Consider the following 19,166-nt stretch of genomic DNA (forward strand, 5'->3'; position numbering starts at 1 on the left):
ATGGATATAATTATATAAATAGCTTTTGCAGTACAAAGTCGAGCTGCTTCACTGATTTTAAGGTGAATTTATTTTTGTTTTCTTTCTTATAAAGTGCCCTGATACTGATGTGGTGTGAGAAATCAAAAGAAACGTGTGAGTGAACTGACCATGTGAATTAAAGGCCACGTACACACTGCAGCTAAATGTAGTAAATTCACCTCACACAATCCTGTTTTGTACACACACATTTCAGTAATTCACGGGAGTGACGAGCGTTTTCCAAAACTGAATCAAGTAACAACCACATTTACAGAAATTTGACGCTGTGTACTGATCCAAACTAAACTGGTGGTTAATGATGTGTTGAAATGTGTATGAGAGTTGAGGTGTAAGAAATCACAGGGATTTCTGTACATCTTGACCCATTAGTACTGACAGATCTTGCTATACAAAAAATGCACCTTCCTACTTTATTAAAGGATTAGTTCACCTGAGACTGAAAATCCATCCATCTTCTATTCACCCTCGAAGCATGCTATGTGTGAGTGACTTTCTTCTTTCAGAATAACCCAATCAGAGTTATATTACAACTTGCTCCTTGCTCTTCCAAGTCTTTCAACGGGGTAGGCAGGTGTTTGTTGTCAACAGGTCAAAAGATGTGAAATAAAGTGCGCACATATGTAATAAAACGTCCCTCACAAGGCTTGGCGGGGAAAATGAAGGCAATCGGAAAAGTGGAAAAGTTCTGTTCAGTACGCACACAAAACTCTTATTTACTCTCGTATTTAGATGCGAGGTTGTCATTAATGAAACGGTACTGAACCGCAAACAAATTCTGACCTTTCTGCAAACCCAAATAGTATGGGTTTGAAAAGTGTGATTTATTGGCGAATGTGGCATCAATAGTTCTAATTCTAAACAGTGTTTAGTAAACACACACGACATGATTGCTCAAATATTAACTGAAAAAAAATGTATTCTCAAATCAGTATAGAGTAATCATTCCCAGACAAAGATTTATCAGTGATAAATGACTGGGTCTCATGCCCCAGTAAAAAGAGTCTATCATTTCCCCTGTATTTATCCACATTAAAAAATATTTTTGAATGCATCGATAATGCGTGTTGCACATTCTGGAAGAGAAACAGAATACACCAAAAAAAAAAACTGACAGACACAGCGCAAGTGTTGATTTTGTTCAATGTAATGTGCTATAAGAGGCTGAAAGTGGCTGGGGGTATTTTTGGCACCACTTTACATCCTCATACTGCGTGTTAAAGAGGTGCTAACTATACCTCCATTTGCCAGAAGTCCTCTGTAAATATTTACAATTAATAAATGAAATGAAAAAATCTGCCGCCAGCTCAATAAACACAAGGTGCCTAATACATGGGAAAGGCTTACAGAAGATTAATGTTCTCCTGAAAAAGTGTAAATAGCAAAGAGGCGTCCCTTTCGTCTGTTTGTTTGAGATGTCACGCCAACGGTCCAGAAAAGAGGATGGAACTGGTATCAGGAGAACAGGCTCTTGTTTGTCTTTCTCATGCTTGTCGGTGAGCTAAACGTCTGGACTCATTCGACTGAATCTAAAGGGGACGAGTGACAGGGCATTGTGGTGGCACTCGCCAGTGTTATTTTTGGAAGAAGCAGGTAAGGAACACGGGCGAAGTGACATCCGTGGTACCTGTCGGCACTTCAGACGGGATGTCGGGATGCCACGGCCTGATTCAGCAGCTGGGCTGGAGGTGGTAAGCCAGCTCAAATGTGCCCAATGTTTGTGGAGATTTGGCTAGTGCTGATGGAGACTAGGTGACACCTCTCCCAAGCTAAACATAGCAACCTGAGCGCGGCCACGTGTAACAGGAGACAGAGCAACCCTGTGTGTGTTTCAAAGCTTCGCCATATGTCTGAGAGGCCTGCAGAGGGAGAATCCCGAATTTGTGTGTCAACAAACCTGTTCATCTACGGCAGACGAATTAAAACTGATTTTGCCCCAGTGGCCTGTTCAGACACAGATGGTTGCCATGTCGCTGAGCTTTGTCCTGGCAAGCATTCACCAAATCGACAGGGGCGTTGGGAGTGAAAGCAGAATGAGAATTAAAGGGGGCCGTGTGGCACCTCCATTGTTTGGGAGTGTTAAGTTTTTTTTTATTAATGATATTTTCCGTAAGCTCACAGTTATCACTACTAAGGAGTCCTGTTGCTAGGAGAGGAACAGCACCATTCACTTTCATTGGCTGCGAGGACCTGCATGATTGGCCAATAAAAAATGACTAAGAGACTCGGACAGTGCTGGCTTTACAGACCCAATTATATGCAAAAATAAGTCTTTAGGGGCAAAACTATTTTTTATTTTATTTATTTTTTCCATGCACTGGTCAATTTTGAGATTTGGGGGGTTTGTTGGCTCTCAAAACAAGTCTTCTTTTAGACAAGAAAAGAAGACATCCAATACGTTACGTTAAAGCCGCTTACCACCAAATATTCCACCAGTTTTATTTTATTCCTGCCATGAAAAACTGGTGTAGAAACAAAGAAAGACTCAAAATGACAAGTTTAGAGAAATGACAATCAACACTGCATTTAAACCTTACATTCTGAAAGACTAAAATAGGATTTCTTGTTAAATATACTCCAGTAATATTTTACTGTTTATATATTCTGAAGGGTTTTACAGAAGGGTTTGATCATATCATTCCCCTGCTTTATATAATATATATATATATATATATATTTTTTTTTACTTTAGACAGTATTTTTTGATTAATGGAGTGATACAAATCAGTATCAAAAAAAAAAGTATCTCCTGTTTAAAATAGGAATTTTGAAACTGCCTTTATACAATGTCCAGATTTCTGATTAGTGCATATATAATTACATAAAGCATAATTTGCATATTTAATCATAACCTATAATATATAAAAAAAAAACTGTCTTAATGTGCTGTGATTAATCAGCTGCGAAATATGTTCACATGTGGTGTCTTGGATTGAAGGAGAGACTCTGACAGATTTGCCCAAATTTGACACAAGAAGGGGAGGGAAATATATGAAATAAAATCTTGGGTGTTTTGAATTTCAAAGCAAACCCATGGAAAAATGTTTTCTCCATCTCATATTCTCCCAAAATCAATGCCAAATCCTTTCAGACTTGCACTTAATGCCCCTTAGTTGGTGTTGTGACAGCAGAACTCCCAATCACAAGAATTTATATGAAAGGGTCAAGGAAGTTATATCTCTCTTAAGCGGAGAACAAATCACCTCCGGCAATAGACACAGAGGGAAGTCACGACCCGTGAGAAGAAGGGCCAAATCCCTGTCAGAAACACTGAAAGTCATTTCCATTAAGATTTGAGGATGTAAAAGAAAATAAACATTTTTCCGGAGCCACTTAAACTGATGTAAGACAGGTCCCCCATAAATAAGTGCTAAAATAATTTCATGGTAACTTCTCATGCCTGACATGTCCTTGACCTTCTTCTGCCACCTGCCATGTGACCTTTCACCTCTAGGAGCTTGCAGTTCAAGAGGCTCCTGGTGTTTTATGGCAGCTAACACTCAAACACAAGACACATACAAGCACTCAGGGACCATCAAGCTTGTGGAAAGTGTCAGAGAGTCTCAAAGAGTCTCAGCCTTTTTTTTCCATTATGAACATTTAAATATAATAATTAATACAAAATTATATGAAAATATTGGATTAAAAAATCATTAAAATAGTGTTCATACATATTTGATGCACTTTATGCTCTCAGTATTTAAAATGATTACAAATAAATTCAATAAAATGTAAATAAATTCAACTTCATTATCATATAATATTCAGGATTTGATCAAATCAAAGAAATCACAGACCGAGAGCACAGAGAGTAAGCGGCTGGTTCTAAGAAAATTAAATGGCCTAAAAACTGATGTGACGTGTGACATGTAGACAGAATTTGTGCCCTGCATTCATCTCATCCAGGTACACACACACACACACACACCCGGAGCAGTGGGTTTTTACAAATTTCTTCTATTTAAGATTTGTAAAAGTATTACAAATAAATTATTCATAATTATATATATATATATATATATATATATATATATATATATATATATATATATATATATATATATATATATATATATATATATATATATATATATATATATATATATTTTTTTTTTTTTGTAATTACTATTGTATACTGTATACATATAATATTTACATTAGAAATAATTAAATTCTTTGTACATTGAAATACCATTAAAAATCTTCAAAATTGTGTGATTAATGTTTGGTGAGCTTTTAGTAAAAACTTCTGTCAACATGCATTACACAAGTATTTAATAAATAAACAAAAATTAAGAGTTAAAAAAAGAAATTATAAAAAAAAATTACAACTTAATTAAACTACTCTTTTATGTAATATTTATAATTCGGTGCAAAGGTTACATCTCTCAATCCCTAAAAAGAAATATCTAACAGCTGTTTTTATAAATTTATACTTTTTATTTTTGTTATTTGTTTTAATTGTGACATTTGTTATGTCACAATCTGATGATGTTTATTCTCAGATCAAAACCATATTAAAACGTTTTCCCAAAACGAAAATGATGAAAGCTGAAGTCTTGAAACATGATCTGCACTCTAAGAAAGCTGTTTTGCTATTTCCTCTTTCCAAAAACAAAGTGGAACAAGAAAAGAAAAAAAGCATCATTTCAGACGAAGTGCTCCGGTCAGCTACACTGTTCATTTGTGAGAGGAAAACAGAGAGGTTTATGTGCTTTTAGACATGGACATTGATATTGCTATTTGCCGGTTTCACTGTTATTTTATTTTGCTTGCTTTTAAGTGATGCCATACTGTACATACTTTAATATGAAAATGCAATATGACTTGAAAGTCCTTAAAAAGCTTTAAATTATAGTGATGTAGAGCTTAGTTAAACGTGCAAATGTGTAGAGAGATATAATGCCAAAACAGGAGATACAGTAGAATTAAAGCAAAATGGCATTTGGTCTAAAAGATCTTTGGTCAAAGGAGACTAAAACAGGCTGAGGAACATCAGGGATACCTGTGGGTGTGCATGGAATGTGAGGAATGCATTAGTGATATAGTAAATGGAGATCTGCTGGTACTAGGGAGGCAGTATGTGGGCATTGAACAAAGCTCGTGGTGTGTCTTTAGTTTTCCTTCATGTAGCTCTGCGTCACTCTGCAATGACATTTTAGACACCGCTATACCCCAGTAATCATATTAGTACCTCAGGACTACTTATGAACACTGTAACTCTTGACACTGTCTACCTTTATTGTATCTTTTACTGCCACTTATGTGTATATAATGCTCTGTCCGTGTCTTTCTGTCTCTGGGCAGTGAAGTTACTCAAAAATCTCAGTGCTCTCCACGTACGTCTATGTCTTTTATGTCTTGTTATTGTCACTGTATGTCTGAGCCTCGTCACAAGCATTTCAATGCCCAGTTTTCCCCAGCATTAACTATGCAAATAACAAATAAATGCCTCTTGACTTGACTCTTAGAGAATTATGCCTTACTCATTAGAGAAAATGCAATGCGCCAAGATAGTGACAATTATCTAAGACAGCTAAGCAACAGCAGTATTATTATTATTCCTGGACATCAAGATGTTCATGACGTTCAAAGTAAATGGTTGCTAGTTGATCCTGAAAAATCTCAGACCTGAACTAGACAGCCTGAAAAATATCTTTGATGACCACAGACGAACAATTAAACAAGGAAAAGGAAAAGGAATGAAATGGGTCAATTGTAACCGTTGCTAAAGTGCTAATTGAAAATGGTGATTGAGAACAAATAATGTCATTAAAAGTTGATTTTCCAAGGCGAAGTGGATGTGATGTGGAAAATGTTAATATGAGATGTCAGTTTAGACAAACAGAATAACTGAAAAAGTTGTCAGGGTGTCATATGCGCCTATAGACTTCTGGAAGGGGGAACACCCTCGGAAAAAGAAAGGTGCAAGTCTACACAACGAAAACCGTAATGGAAGGAGAAACAGAAGATTTACATCAGAACCTGAGTAAACTTGCCTGTGTGGTCAAATGGAGCTGGCTTTTATTTATTTGTATTTTTCAGGAAGCATGAAACTAGATGATGGAGATAAATGAGAAAATTGGGCGAGAACAAGTGAAGAAATGGAAAGAACCATGCCTGCCTTTAATACGTACTTTAGTTGATTTTGCTACACAATTGATAGTGGACCTAATTTACGACTTTAGAAGAATGTAGCAAATGTACAGAAATAGTGGAAAAATACACAACAGGAAATAGTACAGATGTGAAATGTAGATTGAGAAGGGGAATATTTCACTTTACAAAACATTTTGAAAAATATTTGGATTTTGCATAGGAAGAGCGGAATAGAATATGAAGGTCCTGGAGAAAAACACGGGTGCTATTAAACTCATCAATAAGGAGACTGAAATGAAAAAGAAACGCAATATGAAACTTCAAAATCCAGTGTTGGTATTTAAAGGAGAATGGCAGAATAGCAGGATCCTTTCCCAAAGATAAAATGGCATAGTAAGACATATAAAACAGCAAACGTGATGATAAAACATGCCACTTATTCTGTTCAGAAGAAGACCTGATACCAAATAAGTGTAAGCACAAGCAAATAATGGGAGGACTGTCCAGAAACGAAAGGAGAGAAACGTAATGGAGAACAGTATAATTGGCAATTACATACTATATGGTGCAAAAAGGCCTTAAAAGGCTATATTGAGATTTCAATGGGAATGGTGGAGAAAATTATAGATCTAGAGCAGGATTAAACTGGGATAAGGAAAAAGTAAGATAACTGCAAATAATGGAAAAAAATATATAGAATTGTGGGAGAAAATATTAACCGAAAATGCCACTGAAACAGATCAAATGGTATTACAATTAAGACTTTGGGATGTACAGTAATAGGAAATATAGGAGAGAATATAAATGTAGTAATTACTGAGAAATTGTAAAAGGAGAATTTAAAAAAGAGTCACTGTGGTACGAGAATACGATATGAGAATAGATGGTTATATGCGTATTACCCAAAGCCTATAGTAGAGTAAGACATCCTAATATAGCTGGAAGAGTGTTTTGTGTAATACCTAAAGGAACACCAGAATAGTCCGAATATTATGAGACCTGAATACAGACTATCCTATAATCTTAGGGGATCCAGATGATCAAACAGTGAAGTACGCCCCCAGGAGTTTATGAAGAGTATTACATTATGAAGAAGACGATGATCAAAATGTTAAATAGTTATGAATGTTGGATGGTCTACAATAGATTATAATAGAAGAAGAAATTACCTTAATCGGGGAATTAACAGGTTATTAGCAAAAAGTATTACAACAAATTTACCCATTTTGGGGCGGAATATATGGAAATGTAATAATCGAGAACAAGGAAGATGTATGCCGCCTTACTCTTGGTACTGGATGGTAGCATAGTTACAATGTGCTGAAAAGAATGCAGGATACAGGCAGTGGTTGGAAAGATTTAGTGAAAAAGAATTACACAAGGATGGACTTTAGTGGGAAAGGATTGGAAAAAACAGTAACTACAGTGATAGATCTTGGACAAAAGGTATTGAATACATTAATGAAAGTCGTTAAATGGGTAATTATGGGAACTCTGGTAATAGAATCTAGCTTACTATTTTGGATGATAATAATGATTTTAGATAACCAAAGAACAAAAGGAACAATGAGAATAGTATTGACATGATAAAAACAGTATACAGAAAAATAATTTTGGGAGACATTACAATAATATGGATGTATAGAAGCAAAAAACTCCTGGAAATATTTAGTCACTTAGAAAAACTTGTATGGGTTGGTGAGAGTCAGTTTGGCATCATGTAGGCTATAGTTAGTTATTACTTACCGAAACATGGATGTGTGCAAATGATGATTACAGAAGAAGAGGTGCTAGTGGTTAGTAGTAGTCTATGTAATAGTAGAAGTCATTCAAAAAATGAAAAATTGTACTAAAAACAGATGGAATGTGATAACTTAAACCAAATGGATAATTGGAGCAATCATATTAGCTGTAAATGGTGTGGTTGGAACGAAGAGTATTACACCTTTGGTTATAACATACATGATGTTTTAGGAGCTCCAAAGAAATCTGGAAGTAGAGTTTCTGGTACAGAAGAGTAAAAGATGGCTAGAAAGAGACAAGAAATGTTAGAATATGAAAAAAATATAAATTGGTGTAATTTAAAAAAGGGAAATTAGTCATTTTAAATATAGTAAATGTATACTAAATGTAATTGTAAAGAATTATTGAAAAGCAAAAGTAGAAATTATTGAAATTACTAAAGTGTTTGTTAAAACGCTGAAATGTAATATGACGGGGTGAAAGAATGTAAATTGGACAAGAATAAAGTGATAAACCAGTTTTTGTATATGCTTTAGCTTTACACTTAAGGTACAATAAGAAATTTGTAAGAACTGAATAGAGAATGGGATGTTTTATCTTATAGACGGAGGCATTTCTGAATATGATGGAGGAGGAAGAGTCCCAAGAACTCCCCAGGAAAGTGACGGCCAAGGTCTTGCTGGAACACTAAATCTTGACCATAGGACAATGTAAAAAGTGTGAAGGTTATGGGAGAGGTCGTACCTTTTTCTGTGAGGATCCAAAGGGAGATTACATACTGTAGGAGCATGCCAACATGAAATAACCAACACACAGCTACTGAAGCAAAAATGAGGGCGGTACCTTACCATCGTAAAGCAGAGTACAAAAGATTGGCCCCAAAATGATATCGTGAGAGATCCAGTACTTAGAGAAGAGCTGGTGAAGCCAAAAAAAATGAACATTTTGGGTCAAAGAGTACATGAATGTTACTGAAAAACTGAAGCTGACTATAAAAGGTGATGTGTACATAGAATTACTGAAGTTTAACAAAAAGACCAATGCACTCGAAGTGTACATGCAAATGAAAGATTGATCAGTTTGATCTAGAAAATAGCCAATAGGGGGTGATTTGGATATGGATATTGCCATTTCCCTTTTTTAAAGTTATTTTATTTTGCTTGCTTTTAGGTGATGCCATTTATGCTTGAATATAACAATGCTTTGATCTGAAAGTACCTAAAAACCTTTAAATGATATTGATGTAGAGCTTAGATAAATGTGCATGACTTCCATACTGTGAAAAAAAATAAGTGTGAAAAGTAATATGCTGAACTTAATTTAACTAACCACAAAGGTTAACAAGAGGGTACACAGCAGTGAAGAGAAAGTGTTAAAACTACAAGTGGATGTACAATCGACAAAGAAGAAGGGGATAAGTGCGAGAAGAAGAAAACAGCCAAGTGGAGAGTGGAAGAATCTCCGGCAAATTAAACAAGAGACTGAAACTGAGAGACTCCTACAACAGGAAGACTGTCTCCTAGAGGAAATAGATGAGTCAAAGTGAACTGGCATCTCCCAAAAAGAAATATATAAAGGTCAGAGGAGTAAACCACTCTTCATCTGCCTGCATTAAGTGTGAAGGACACCTATCTCCAATATTGCTGTTTAGAGTTTGATAATAGAACTTGTAGTTTAGCTGATTTTTGTTTTATTTTTGCATTAACTGCTTTGTATTGTAACTAATAAAATAATATATTTTTATTGTTCCGATTGCCTCCCGTAAGACTTTATTTATATACAAACTGAGCCTCAAGAACAACCATAAGGGAGTCTTCTACATCATTTCTGAAGAACGTCAACCTGCGTGTGGGTGAGTACTTCATGGTTTAAGCTAGATTTGACTTTCCTCGCCCAACCTGAATAATTATAGGGTTAAAGGTGTAAGAAACAAGGACACAACAAGGAACAGAGCTAGCGCACCCACTGCTGGAGTTTCCTTTCAAATGTAGATTTCTTTGTCGTCTTGAAGATCCATCTGTCCTGGTTGTTCTTTATAATCATACAGTTATTTTGAAAACAATTATAATATAATTTCTGACAGTAAAAACTATGCACATTCAAATTAAACAGAAAACAAGACTGGGACATTTCTACTTTTTGAAAGGGTCTATTTTTGGACCTAGACCTTTCTGTCTGACCTTTTCTCTAAAGACACAGATCCATTACAACATTGACCTCTTGTAATTGTTTGTCTCATTGCAGCTCTGGCATTTTAAAACTTAATGGTCCTTATCTGTACACACTGGACAGCTATCATCAATTATCTTCTTGTTACAAACATCAAAGGGGCGTCTACACTATAGTGACATGTGCAGCATCGAAGGAAACCTGCACAAGAAGAATCAGGAAGATTTCAAGAATTTGAATTTTCTGATAAAAGAAACAAAGCAAACAGTTTGTCAGCTAATAAAAAGTACAATAATAAAAAAAAAACAATGTCAAATTAAAAAACTTTTTACTGTTAATATGTTTCTTACTTATAAATAAAATTATTTAAATGATATTTATTTACAGAAAAGTATTCATATCTGCTTAGACGTTGTTTTCCGTTAGGTTTTTCTCTTTTTCTGTATTTTTAATTACCTCGCTATAAAGAATTCTGTATTTAATTAACTGTATTAACAGAAAAGCACAATTAATAAAATGTTCATCTCATACTGTTATGTGAACTGTTAACTATATGTCTTCTTTTGTATAATACAGAAATAAGCCGAATGTGAATGAAGGAGCAGTGTATTGAGAAATGAGAGACATCTGCTGGTGGTTACGGGGAACTGCATTGTGAGTCAGTCCCATGGTAACATTCCATTTTCACGTCATACGTTTAATTATTTATTATTGCATTGTCAGGGACACATGCATAACTCATTTTAAGACTCAAATTAGTGAATGCTTTTTAAGGGACATATTTTAAAATAAAAATAGGGATACCAGTTAGCCTAAAAAAACTAACATATATTTATATTACACACTATATTACATTAGAAATAGATACATTGTAGTAGTCTTTGTTACCGTGCTTTTTAAATGAATAATATTTAATGAATATAAATATCTCACCTCTATAAACATGTCTAACTGTTGTTCAAATAAAGCCCACACATCAATAAACACAGGGCAGAGGGCCTAGAGGCTGAGGCAGGGAAATGATGCAAACTGGTTGCTCTAGGTTGCCTTATTTTCAAAAATGTATTTTATATCATATCATCTGTAGTTAGGAAAAAATTAAGTTGAGGTGGAGGGAAAGAAAACATTTGTTCTCGGGTGGTGTGGCATAGTAATTAAAATACTGTAAACCAAAAGTCTTGTGTGGAAAAAATAAACTATAACTAAAGTCTATAAAAGTTAAGGCTCAACAGGTAAAAGTAGGTTAAGGTGTAGATCATATACTACTTTTAATTAAGTACTATATTAATTTATTAATTAATTTACCAAAAGGATACCCGAAAAGAAGAAACTCCGCAAACCTCTCAGAAAATTCCTTCATCTTGTAAAAACACTTTTACCCCATTATCTGTCACTTTGTATTCTGGTAGGATTTTTGCTTTGCACTTCTTTCTTTTCCCACACTGGCTAAACCAAAGTCATTTAAAGCTAAACACCCTCTGGCTCAGCCTGCTACAGTAGCCACGCCCCCAAACTCGCGCGATTGGCTGCGCGGAGGTATGCGAATACAAAGAATACATGTAATACATACACACGTTTCATGAAAACAAAAAAAGGGGGAAAATATTCTATTTGGAACAATTCAACCACGAATGGAAATCGCTTCATTAGCAGCAACTTTAGACATCTTCCTTGAAGAAGAAAAAAAAAAAACATTTATCTTTGTATCTAGCACAAAACTATCATTAGACCCATAATATGTTTTAACCTTTATTGTTTTTACTTTACAGACCAAGCTTCTCTTCAAATAAAATAACATTAATAAATAATCAATCAACCAGTCATTTTATTTTCTTCCAAATAATTACATACAAATCTAAAATTACATGAAGGTGAGAAAATTACGAGAATTTTTTCCTCTTCTTCTTTTCATTTTGGAGTGAACTATGCAAGTACAGAAAATGCTATGGCTGTAAGTGGTACAAAGAGCTATCTACTATTGGAATCCATTCCCACCGCCACACAAAGCGAAAGGAGTCCAATTCAAGTTTTTCAACATTTATTTCAGCATAAGTGGCTCATAAAACATCTCAGACTGTACCACTTATAAGATTCTTGTCTTTAAAACCCTCAGTATGCAGGCAAGATCAAAAATTTAAACATGGCGGTGTCCAGCGTCACGGCTATGTCATAATTTTTACATCTTCTCGACTGAAAAAAAACAAATGGGTTTCAAACTGGACATGAGAAATATTGCCACAGATGGTTGCGAGTAAAGAATACAAACAAGACAAAATAAAACCAGTGGCTCAGGATTCACACAAGTGCTGCACTGGAACTTTTATAACATTATACAGTGGTAACTCACAATATGTCGATTCCAGTCTTTTTACAATAGTTTACGCTTCTTTTTACTCAAGTCAGTTTTCTGTGAGCGTGTGCGATCACATTGACATACTGCTACATACTTTACTCAGTGTCATAATAAGGCAATGTGGTACTGAAATGAACAATTTCACTAAAAACAGCCACATCTATCAAGTGAACAGTTTTGTTTCATTCCAATTATCAATGGGAGAGGGCATCATTAATAACGACCATAAGCATTTGAATGTAAACTGGCCGTTAACCTCATTTAAAATCCTTGAACATTAAAGAAGTGGGTAGACCATATCCATGTTCCTCAATAAAAGATATGAAAAATAAAGACGAAAAAAAAAAATACATTCATAAACAGAACTGTTAAGCCACACCCGCAATCCAGTTGAAAAAAATGAAACATGGTTTAAACAAATGTACCTCTTCACAATGGTTCGGGGAGGCGAGACGTCTGCTCTACCCTCTGCTTTTCTTAAGCTTGGCACAAGAGACTAGGATGAAGCCTTCTGGTCCACTCAGACAAGAGCTGTACTGGCTTTAATGCAATATGGAGCTACTGTACAGAACAATAGTCTCCGAATTAAACACACTGCGCTGCTTGTGGCAGTGTGACTGATATCGCTGGTACATCGACATTAACCCAGTTCCCTGAGAACGCTAAAGGAATAAAACCACAGCAGCACACAGGATATTCAATAATATTTGATAGATAAAATGCGTAGGATAAATCAAAGGAAAAAAGAAGACAGTGAAAATATGGACTAAGCATATGACTTATGACTCCAATAACTGTTACTGCCTTAATTTCGGTTATTCCTTTCTGGAAATAGTTGATAAAAGAACCAAAACATGGTTGTACATTTTCACATTTTCAAAAAGCAAAGGAAATTCAACGTGTTGCTGAGCAAGGAAATTAAAAAAAGGATGCAAAGTGTAAACAAGGTACCATGGACAAATGCAAGCCTACTGACATAAAGTCACACAAACCGAGCATATACAACGAAAATCTAATCCTGTGCAATTCACGGTCAACCGCTTTCCCTTTTCATCAGCATTCATTGGTGAGTTTTTTTCATCTGTGCACATGTGAGGTTTGCTTTTTAGATTTTTTTTTTTTTGTTGTGTACCTTTGTGTTTTCGCACATATGTACCCATATCGAGGTGCTTGTTTTGGCTTTAAGCAAATGTAATGCTCATGTGAGAGTTTGTTGCAAAATAAGGGTCTTTTCCTGGTTCAGCGAGTCTGTTGATCGGCTGACAAACTCCTTCACAGTTAATGCCTACAAAGTCCAATACCCACATATAATATATATATATATATATATATATATATAAAAAATAAGTTATTGCCCATCCGAAAAAAAGTGCATCTTATATTCAAAAATATCTTTCGCTCCATGATTTCCTCTCTTCTTCAGGATCCTGAAACCCAAATCCAGCATTTTCTAAGTGATCGGGGGGAAAGAGGAAAGGGGGCTTGATGGCTTGAAGGTGTGCCGGATGTGCACTTAAAAAAACATGAGGAGGAAGTGGAGTGGGAAGTGAAGGAGGAGGAGACAAAGAGTTGTCCAGTTATGCAATCACCATTGGAACGTCATCTGAAAAGCCACTAATCATTGGAGAGTCTTCATCATCGTCACCTAAAGAAGAAGAGAGGGAATAGAGAAATAATCTTAGCAGATGATATTCATAGTTTAATAAATATTGTACTAAAGAAAATGAGCTGAAATGAACTAAACATAATGAATGTGACCTGAACTAAGCTGAATTGAAATGAAATAAACACTTGTTTAACAAAGAGCTGACGTGAACTACACTGAAGTAAAGTAATTAATTATAACTTAACTGAAACTCAAGTGAAAATATAGCTGCAAGCAGCGATGGCGGGCTCAAGCCACCAATGCCATCGCCACCCCGGTGGCATCAGGTAAACTGTGCCCAGCGGGCACATGCATTCACAATATCCCTCTGGCAGTGAGGTTTTAAAGAATATGGCAGTTAAAGGGTTAATTCGAATCATCTAGACTTTAAAATCACATTCACAGAACAATATATATATATATATATATATATATATATATATATATATATATAAAACTTTAGTAACACTTTACAATAAGATTCCATTTATAAACATTGTGTTAACATGAACTATATTTATATATCATTCATTCATGTCAGTTAATATTCCAAACTTAAACATTAAAACATTGTTTTATTGTGATTTTTTTCCAAGCACATTTTACCAATTCCAAACCATATCAATCTTAATAACTACCATTACTTTTTATTTAATCATTTATGAGTGCTATACAATACTCCAGGAAAGCTGGAAGAGAAAAACAGGTCAAGAAGAACTGACAAAAGAATTGCAAAAGAATTAGGAATTAATGTGAAGATTAATTTTTAGTCAATTCTGCAAGACAGACTTTCAGGAAAGAAGGTGGAATAAAAATGAGCTCCTAAATCTTAATCCCGGATTCTGGAAGATATATTCCTCAAACCATCGGACAAGAGGAGGTGGTGCTGGTCCTTCACGAGTCACTCTAATCTGTTCATTAAGCCTATATATAAAGTCTTAATATATAGTATTTCACAATACTTCATGGTATTCTAATTAAATAATTTTTTGGGAATCTTAGATCTCTCAGAACCTGACACATTGTAATTCTGAGACTCCAGGAAAGTGGCAGTTCTGTAAAATGTTGGTGCTGGAGACTAAATGTTTCCTGATAGTTTCACACCTAATTCACTTAACACACACACACACACACACACACACACACATTAACCACAGTGACTGAGGGACAGAGTGACATCAGATGTATGATAGTTTTTTAATTTTCTATCATCCATATAATGTTGTATAGTCATGCAACTATGCATATTTCCTCAGAATGACTGGTCTTCTATGTGTAATTTTTTTTGAAGTGTTTAGAAGCTGCACTTTAAAAAAATAAAAGACATTTACTGGTTCCTTTTTTACTGTTATTTCAAAAAATCACCACGACAAAACCATTCAAGCTATCCAAAATTCATTCGCACCTGTTCTGTAAGATAAATTCTTTAAACAGTGGTAAAAGAGGATGTGGTGCTGAACCTTCAAGAGTCACTCAAAACGTATCTGTCCATAAAGCTTATAAAGAATTATTCTTAATATACAGTTCACAATACTTCAGCTTGTTATTCTAATTAAGTGAGGGTCATTTTATCAGTAAAATACATAAAATACATATTATTTTTCTTTGAAAGATTTCTATAAATGATTTAAATCATACTTGTTTTATAATAATTATTTAAAAGTATTCCTATAGCTCCATCTGGTGGCCATTATTGGTAGTAAGAATTGCAAGCTTGATTTATAAGTTATGATAGTTTTAATTTTATGCTGGCTCTTGAAAATGATAAAGCTATGAAGCTTACTGTGCTTCCTTCAAATGATGACTTCTACGTATATAAAAAATTATGAAGAGTTGGAATGAAAAATTTTAAAGATATAGTAAAATAACGATTGTATTTTTTTTTTTTGTTACTTTAATAAATCGCTATGGCCACACCATTTAAGGTATCCTAAACCCATTCGCAATTTAACATCTTCAGTATATTAGCTTCATGTTAAAAAAGTTTGGTGTGAACTACTTGTGTCTTCTTGGAGGAGTATGAATTCATTTACAGGCTGATTTTATCATAAATCCACAATACAATTTCTGAGTTCTGTATCAATCTGTGTTGTTGTTTGTTTATTTTTATTTTTTTATTTTTCATAGGAAGATAACTGACCCTTTACTCTCCTTTTTAATAAATGTGCTTATAAACCAAGAACAAACTTTTTATAGCTGTATTTATAAACTGCTTACTACTGACTATTAATATTGGGACAAGGCTTTATAAAGCATGAACTGAATATTTACTTTTTGAGTTTGAAATTATTATTTGCAGCACAAATAAGGTTTTTTAGGATTTTTAAAAATCCCTAAAACTGTCAGAAAAGGATAAGGCCTTTAAGATTTCTATGTGAGTGGCTAAATGTATTTGTTTTTATAACTATAATGCATAAACTATGAAATTATACAAAATGTATAAAAATGTACAACAGTTATTGTTTTCCAATGTTTTTTATTTATTTATTTAATTTTTTTAATTTTATTTTATTTACATTTAAAAAAATTGGCCTACTGCAATCATTCTAAACAGCTTGAATAAAACCTGTTAATATTTATTATAGACCACTGTAACTGTGTATAATCTAAAAAACAAGTTTATTATGAAAATAAAAGTGTACACCAGATAAATTGGACGATAAAGAAATTGCTAACAATAGTATAATAGAGCATGTTTTAGGTTTTTAGGCGTTTAGATGCAGAAATGGACAAATCAAATGTAAAATAAAATGTAATTGATTTAATTAAATATAGATTAATTGTTGTTAGAGCAAAATAATAAATAAATAAATAAATAAATAAATAAATACGTTCACACATTAAAAAAAGCAGCCAAGATGAATGAATTTAATTTTTTATATAGATTAAAATTGAAGACAGAAGCAGCTGGTATATGCGGTCACTTAATATTAAAATCCAGTAGATCCACTTCAGATTTATTTCTCAACAGTTTATGTTCACGTGGCTGTTTTCGTTTATATTCGCCAAGCTATTATGTGTTTTGAAATAATCTTGTCCGTGATGTGTTCGTTCGTACGACGAAAGCCAGAATCCTGCAGCTCAAGAGATATATGTTATTCTGCCAGTCGCGCTTTCAAATAGTCTTTCACACTTAAACGGGTCACAAACACCTGCATTTAGCTCTTGTTGTGTTACAATGGGTTTATTGTGTGCATTTGTGGTAATATTTTATTTAAAAAAGCTCTTAAACAAGAATAAATTCGTTTGTTTTGAGCTCGACACTGTACGCGCTGATCGGAGGCAGCCACAAATATTTCATTTTCACACAAACAGTTCAAAAACATCTGAATTTAGCTCTTGGTGTGTTCTAATTGGTTGATTGTGTGATATCGCTGTAATAATTTATTTTTAAAAGCTTTAAAACAGGAATAAATTAGTTTTTTCTGAGCTCTTTACTCCAGACGCTCGTGATCACAGCGGTGATTCATCTCTCCTATTTCTCACGTATCTCTGGCCAGAAATAATTTATCCATGAGTCCTGAACCGGTAATAATCAGATATGTTGGTTTAGCTTGTCAGTGTGAATTAAATCTAAGTATTTATTTGTATTTTTAACCGATTTAAAAGTGAAAGTAAAAGTCCGGGAATTGAACCTGTAGGGGCGCAATTTCTCTCAGACAATGGAAGTCTGAAGCACATACTCAAACAGAGGGACAGAGTGAGATGAGATGTCTGACAGTTTTTTAATTTTCTGTTATCCATACAGTGTTGTAAAGTCGTGAAACTATCCATATTTACTCAGAATGACTTTTTTTCTGTATGAAAAAAGGTTTTGAAGTGTTTGGAATCTAAAAATGTAGGACAATTAATAATTCCATTTTTACTGTCATTTAAAAAAATCACCACGACAAAACCGTTCAAGCTATCCAAAATCCATTGGCAATTTAAGTTGTTTAAAATGTTTTGGCATCATGTAGACAAAGTTTGGTGTGTATAGTGTTACTCTCCTCTGAGCAGTATGCATTAATTCACAGCTAAATGTAAAAAAAAAATCCACATTCAAATCAAAATAGCTGACTTCCTGTTGATCGTAGCTGATGACTGTGAATTAGAAAGTTGTCCGTCTTGATAAGAACAATTTTTGTACCGAGTTTGGTGTCTGTAGCTAAAACTAACCCCCCCACTTTTGACAAAAGGTGGTGCTATAGAGTGCCTCTTCCACGCCCTTTTAAAAGCTTTTTCCATTGTCTAGCTATCAAGAATACTGATATGTGTTTTGAGTTTCATGTAAATCTGAGGTTGTTATCTGCCTCAAAATCACCATAACAGAATATTCAAGTTTGACACGTTGCCATGGCAACAATATATAAGATATCAATATCCCCACAACAGATTTACATCGGCCATGTTTTGACATTATTCTGATGAAGTTTGAAGCAAATCGAGTAAAAATAAGATGCTGAATTCAAAGCATTTTGAAAATGACTCACTTCCTGCTGCCAGTTGGTGGCGCTATAACGTTGACTCTTAATAGTCACATATATACGATCGGTATCATACATCGAAAAAACCGATGAAGTTTGATCAAACTCAGGCAATGTATGTGGATGTTATTAGGCATTTCCTGTTTCTCACTTTTTGCCCTAATTTCAACGCCTCGCCACGGGCAAACCGTTCGAGATATCAAAAATCCCCTCGCAATTTTTCATCCCCAATGTCTTGAGATCATGTTCACCGAGTTTGGTGGCAAACAAGTAAAAAACCTATGACAAGTATATCAAATTCCAGAGCATGCTTTTTTTAAACAGCCATGAATAGCTGACTTCCTGTTGGGCGGAGCCTTTGACATAGAGCGCGAAAGTTGTTAAGCTCAATGAGATCTACAAGTGTACTGAGTTTCATATAAATATATGCAAGTGTGTGTGAGCTATGGTTCAAGATTTCTGACTGTGTTCCAGGGGGCGCTGTAGAGCCCCTGTGCCACGCCCGGGTCCCAGTCTCTGTGGCGTCCTAATGGCCGCAGATTCCAATGTGTGTGCCAATTTTCAAGAGTTTTTGAGCATGTTAAGGCCCCCAAAAACCCCCGGAAGGTTTAATAAAAAATAAAAAAAATAATAATAATAATAAGAAAAAGAA

The 19,166-nt window shown here is 34.5% G+C and overlaps 1 protein-coding gene across 1 annotated transcript in view; it reads right to left on the reverse strand.

The window, feature by feature from the left end:
- Window positions 1-12,071: 12,071 nt before the first annotated feature.
- The window catches only part of LOC113058419 (sortilin-related receptor-like), a 55,414-nt gene continuing 48,319 nt past the window's right edge, over window positions 12,072-19,166 (reverse strand). The window contains exon 48 of the mRNA XM_026226313.1: window positions 12,072-14,048. Within this exon, the coding sequence (XP_026082098.1) occupies window positions 13,981-14,048 (68 nt within the window). The 3' untranslated portion in view covers window positions 12,072-13,980. The remainder of the gene's footprint in view (window positions 14,049-19,166) is intronic.

The sequence above is a fragment of the Carassius auratus genome, chromosome 40 (genome assembly GCF_003368295.1).
Source record: "Carassius auratus strain Wakin chromosome 40, ASM336829v1, whole genome shotgun sequence".
Classification (NCBI taxonomy): domain Eukaryota; kingdom Metazoa; phylum Chordata; class Actinopteri; order Cypriniformes; family Cyprinidae; genus Carassius; species Carassius auratus.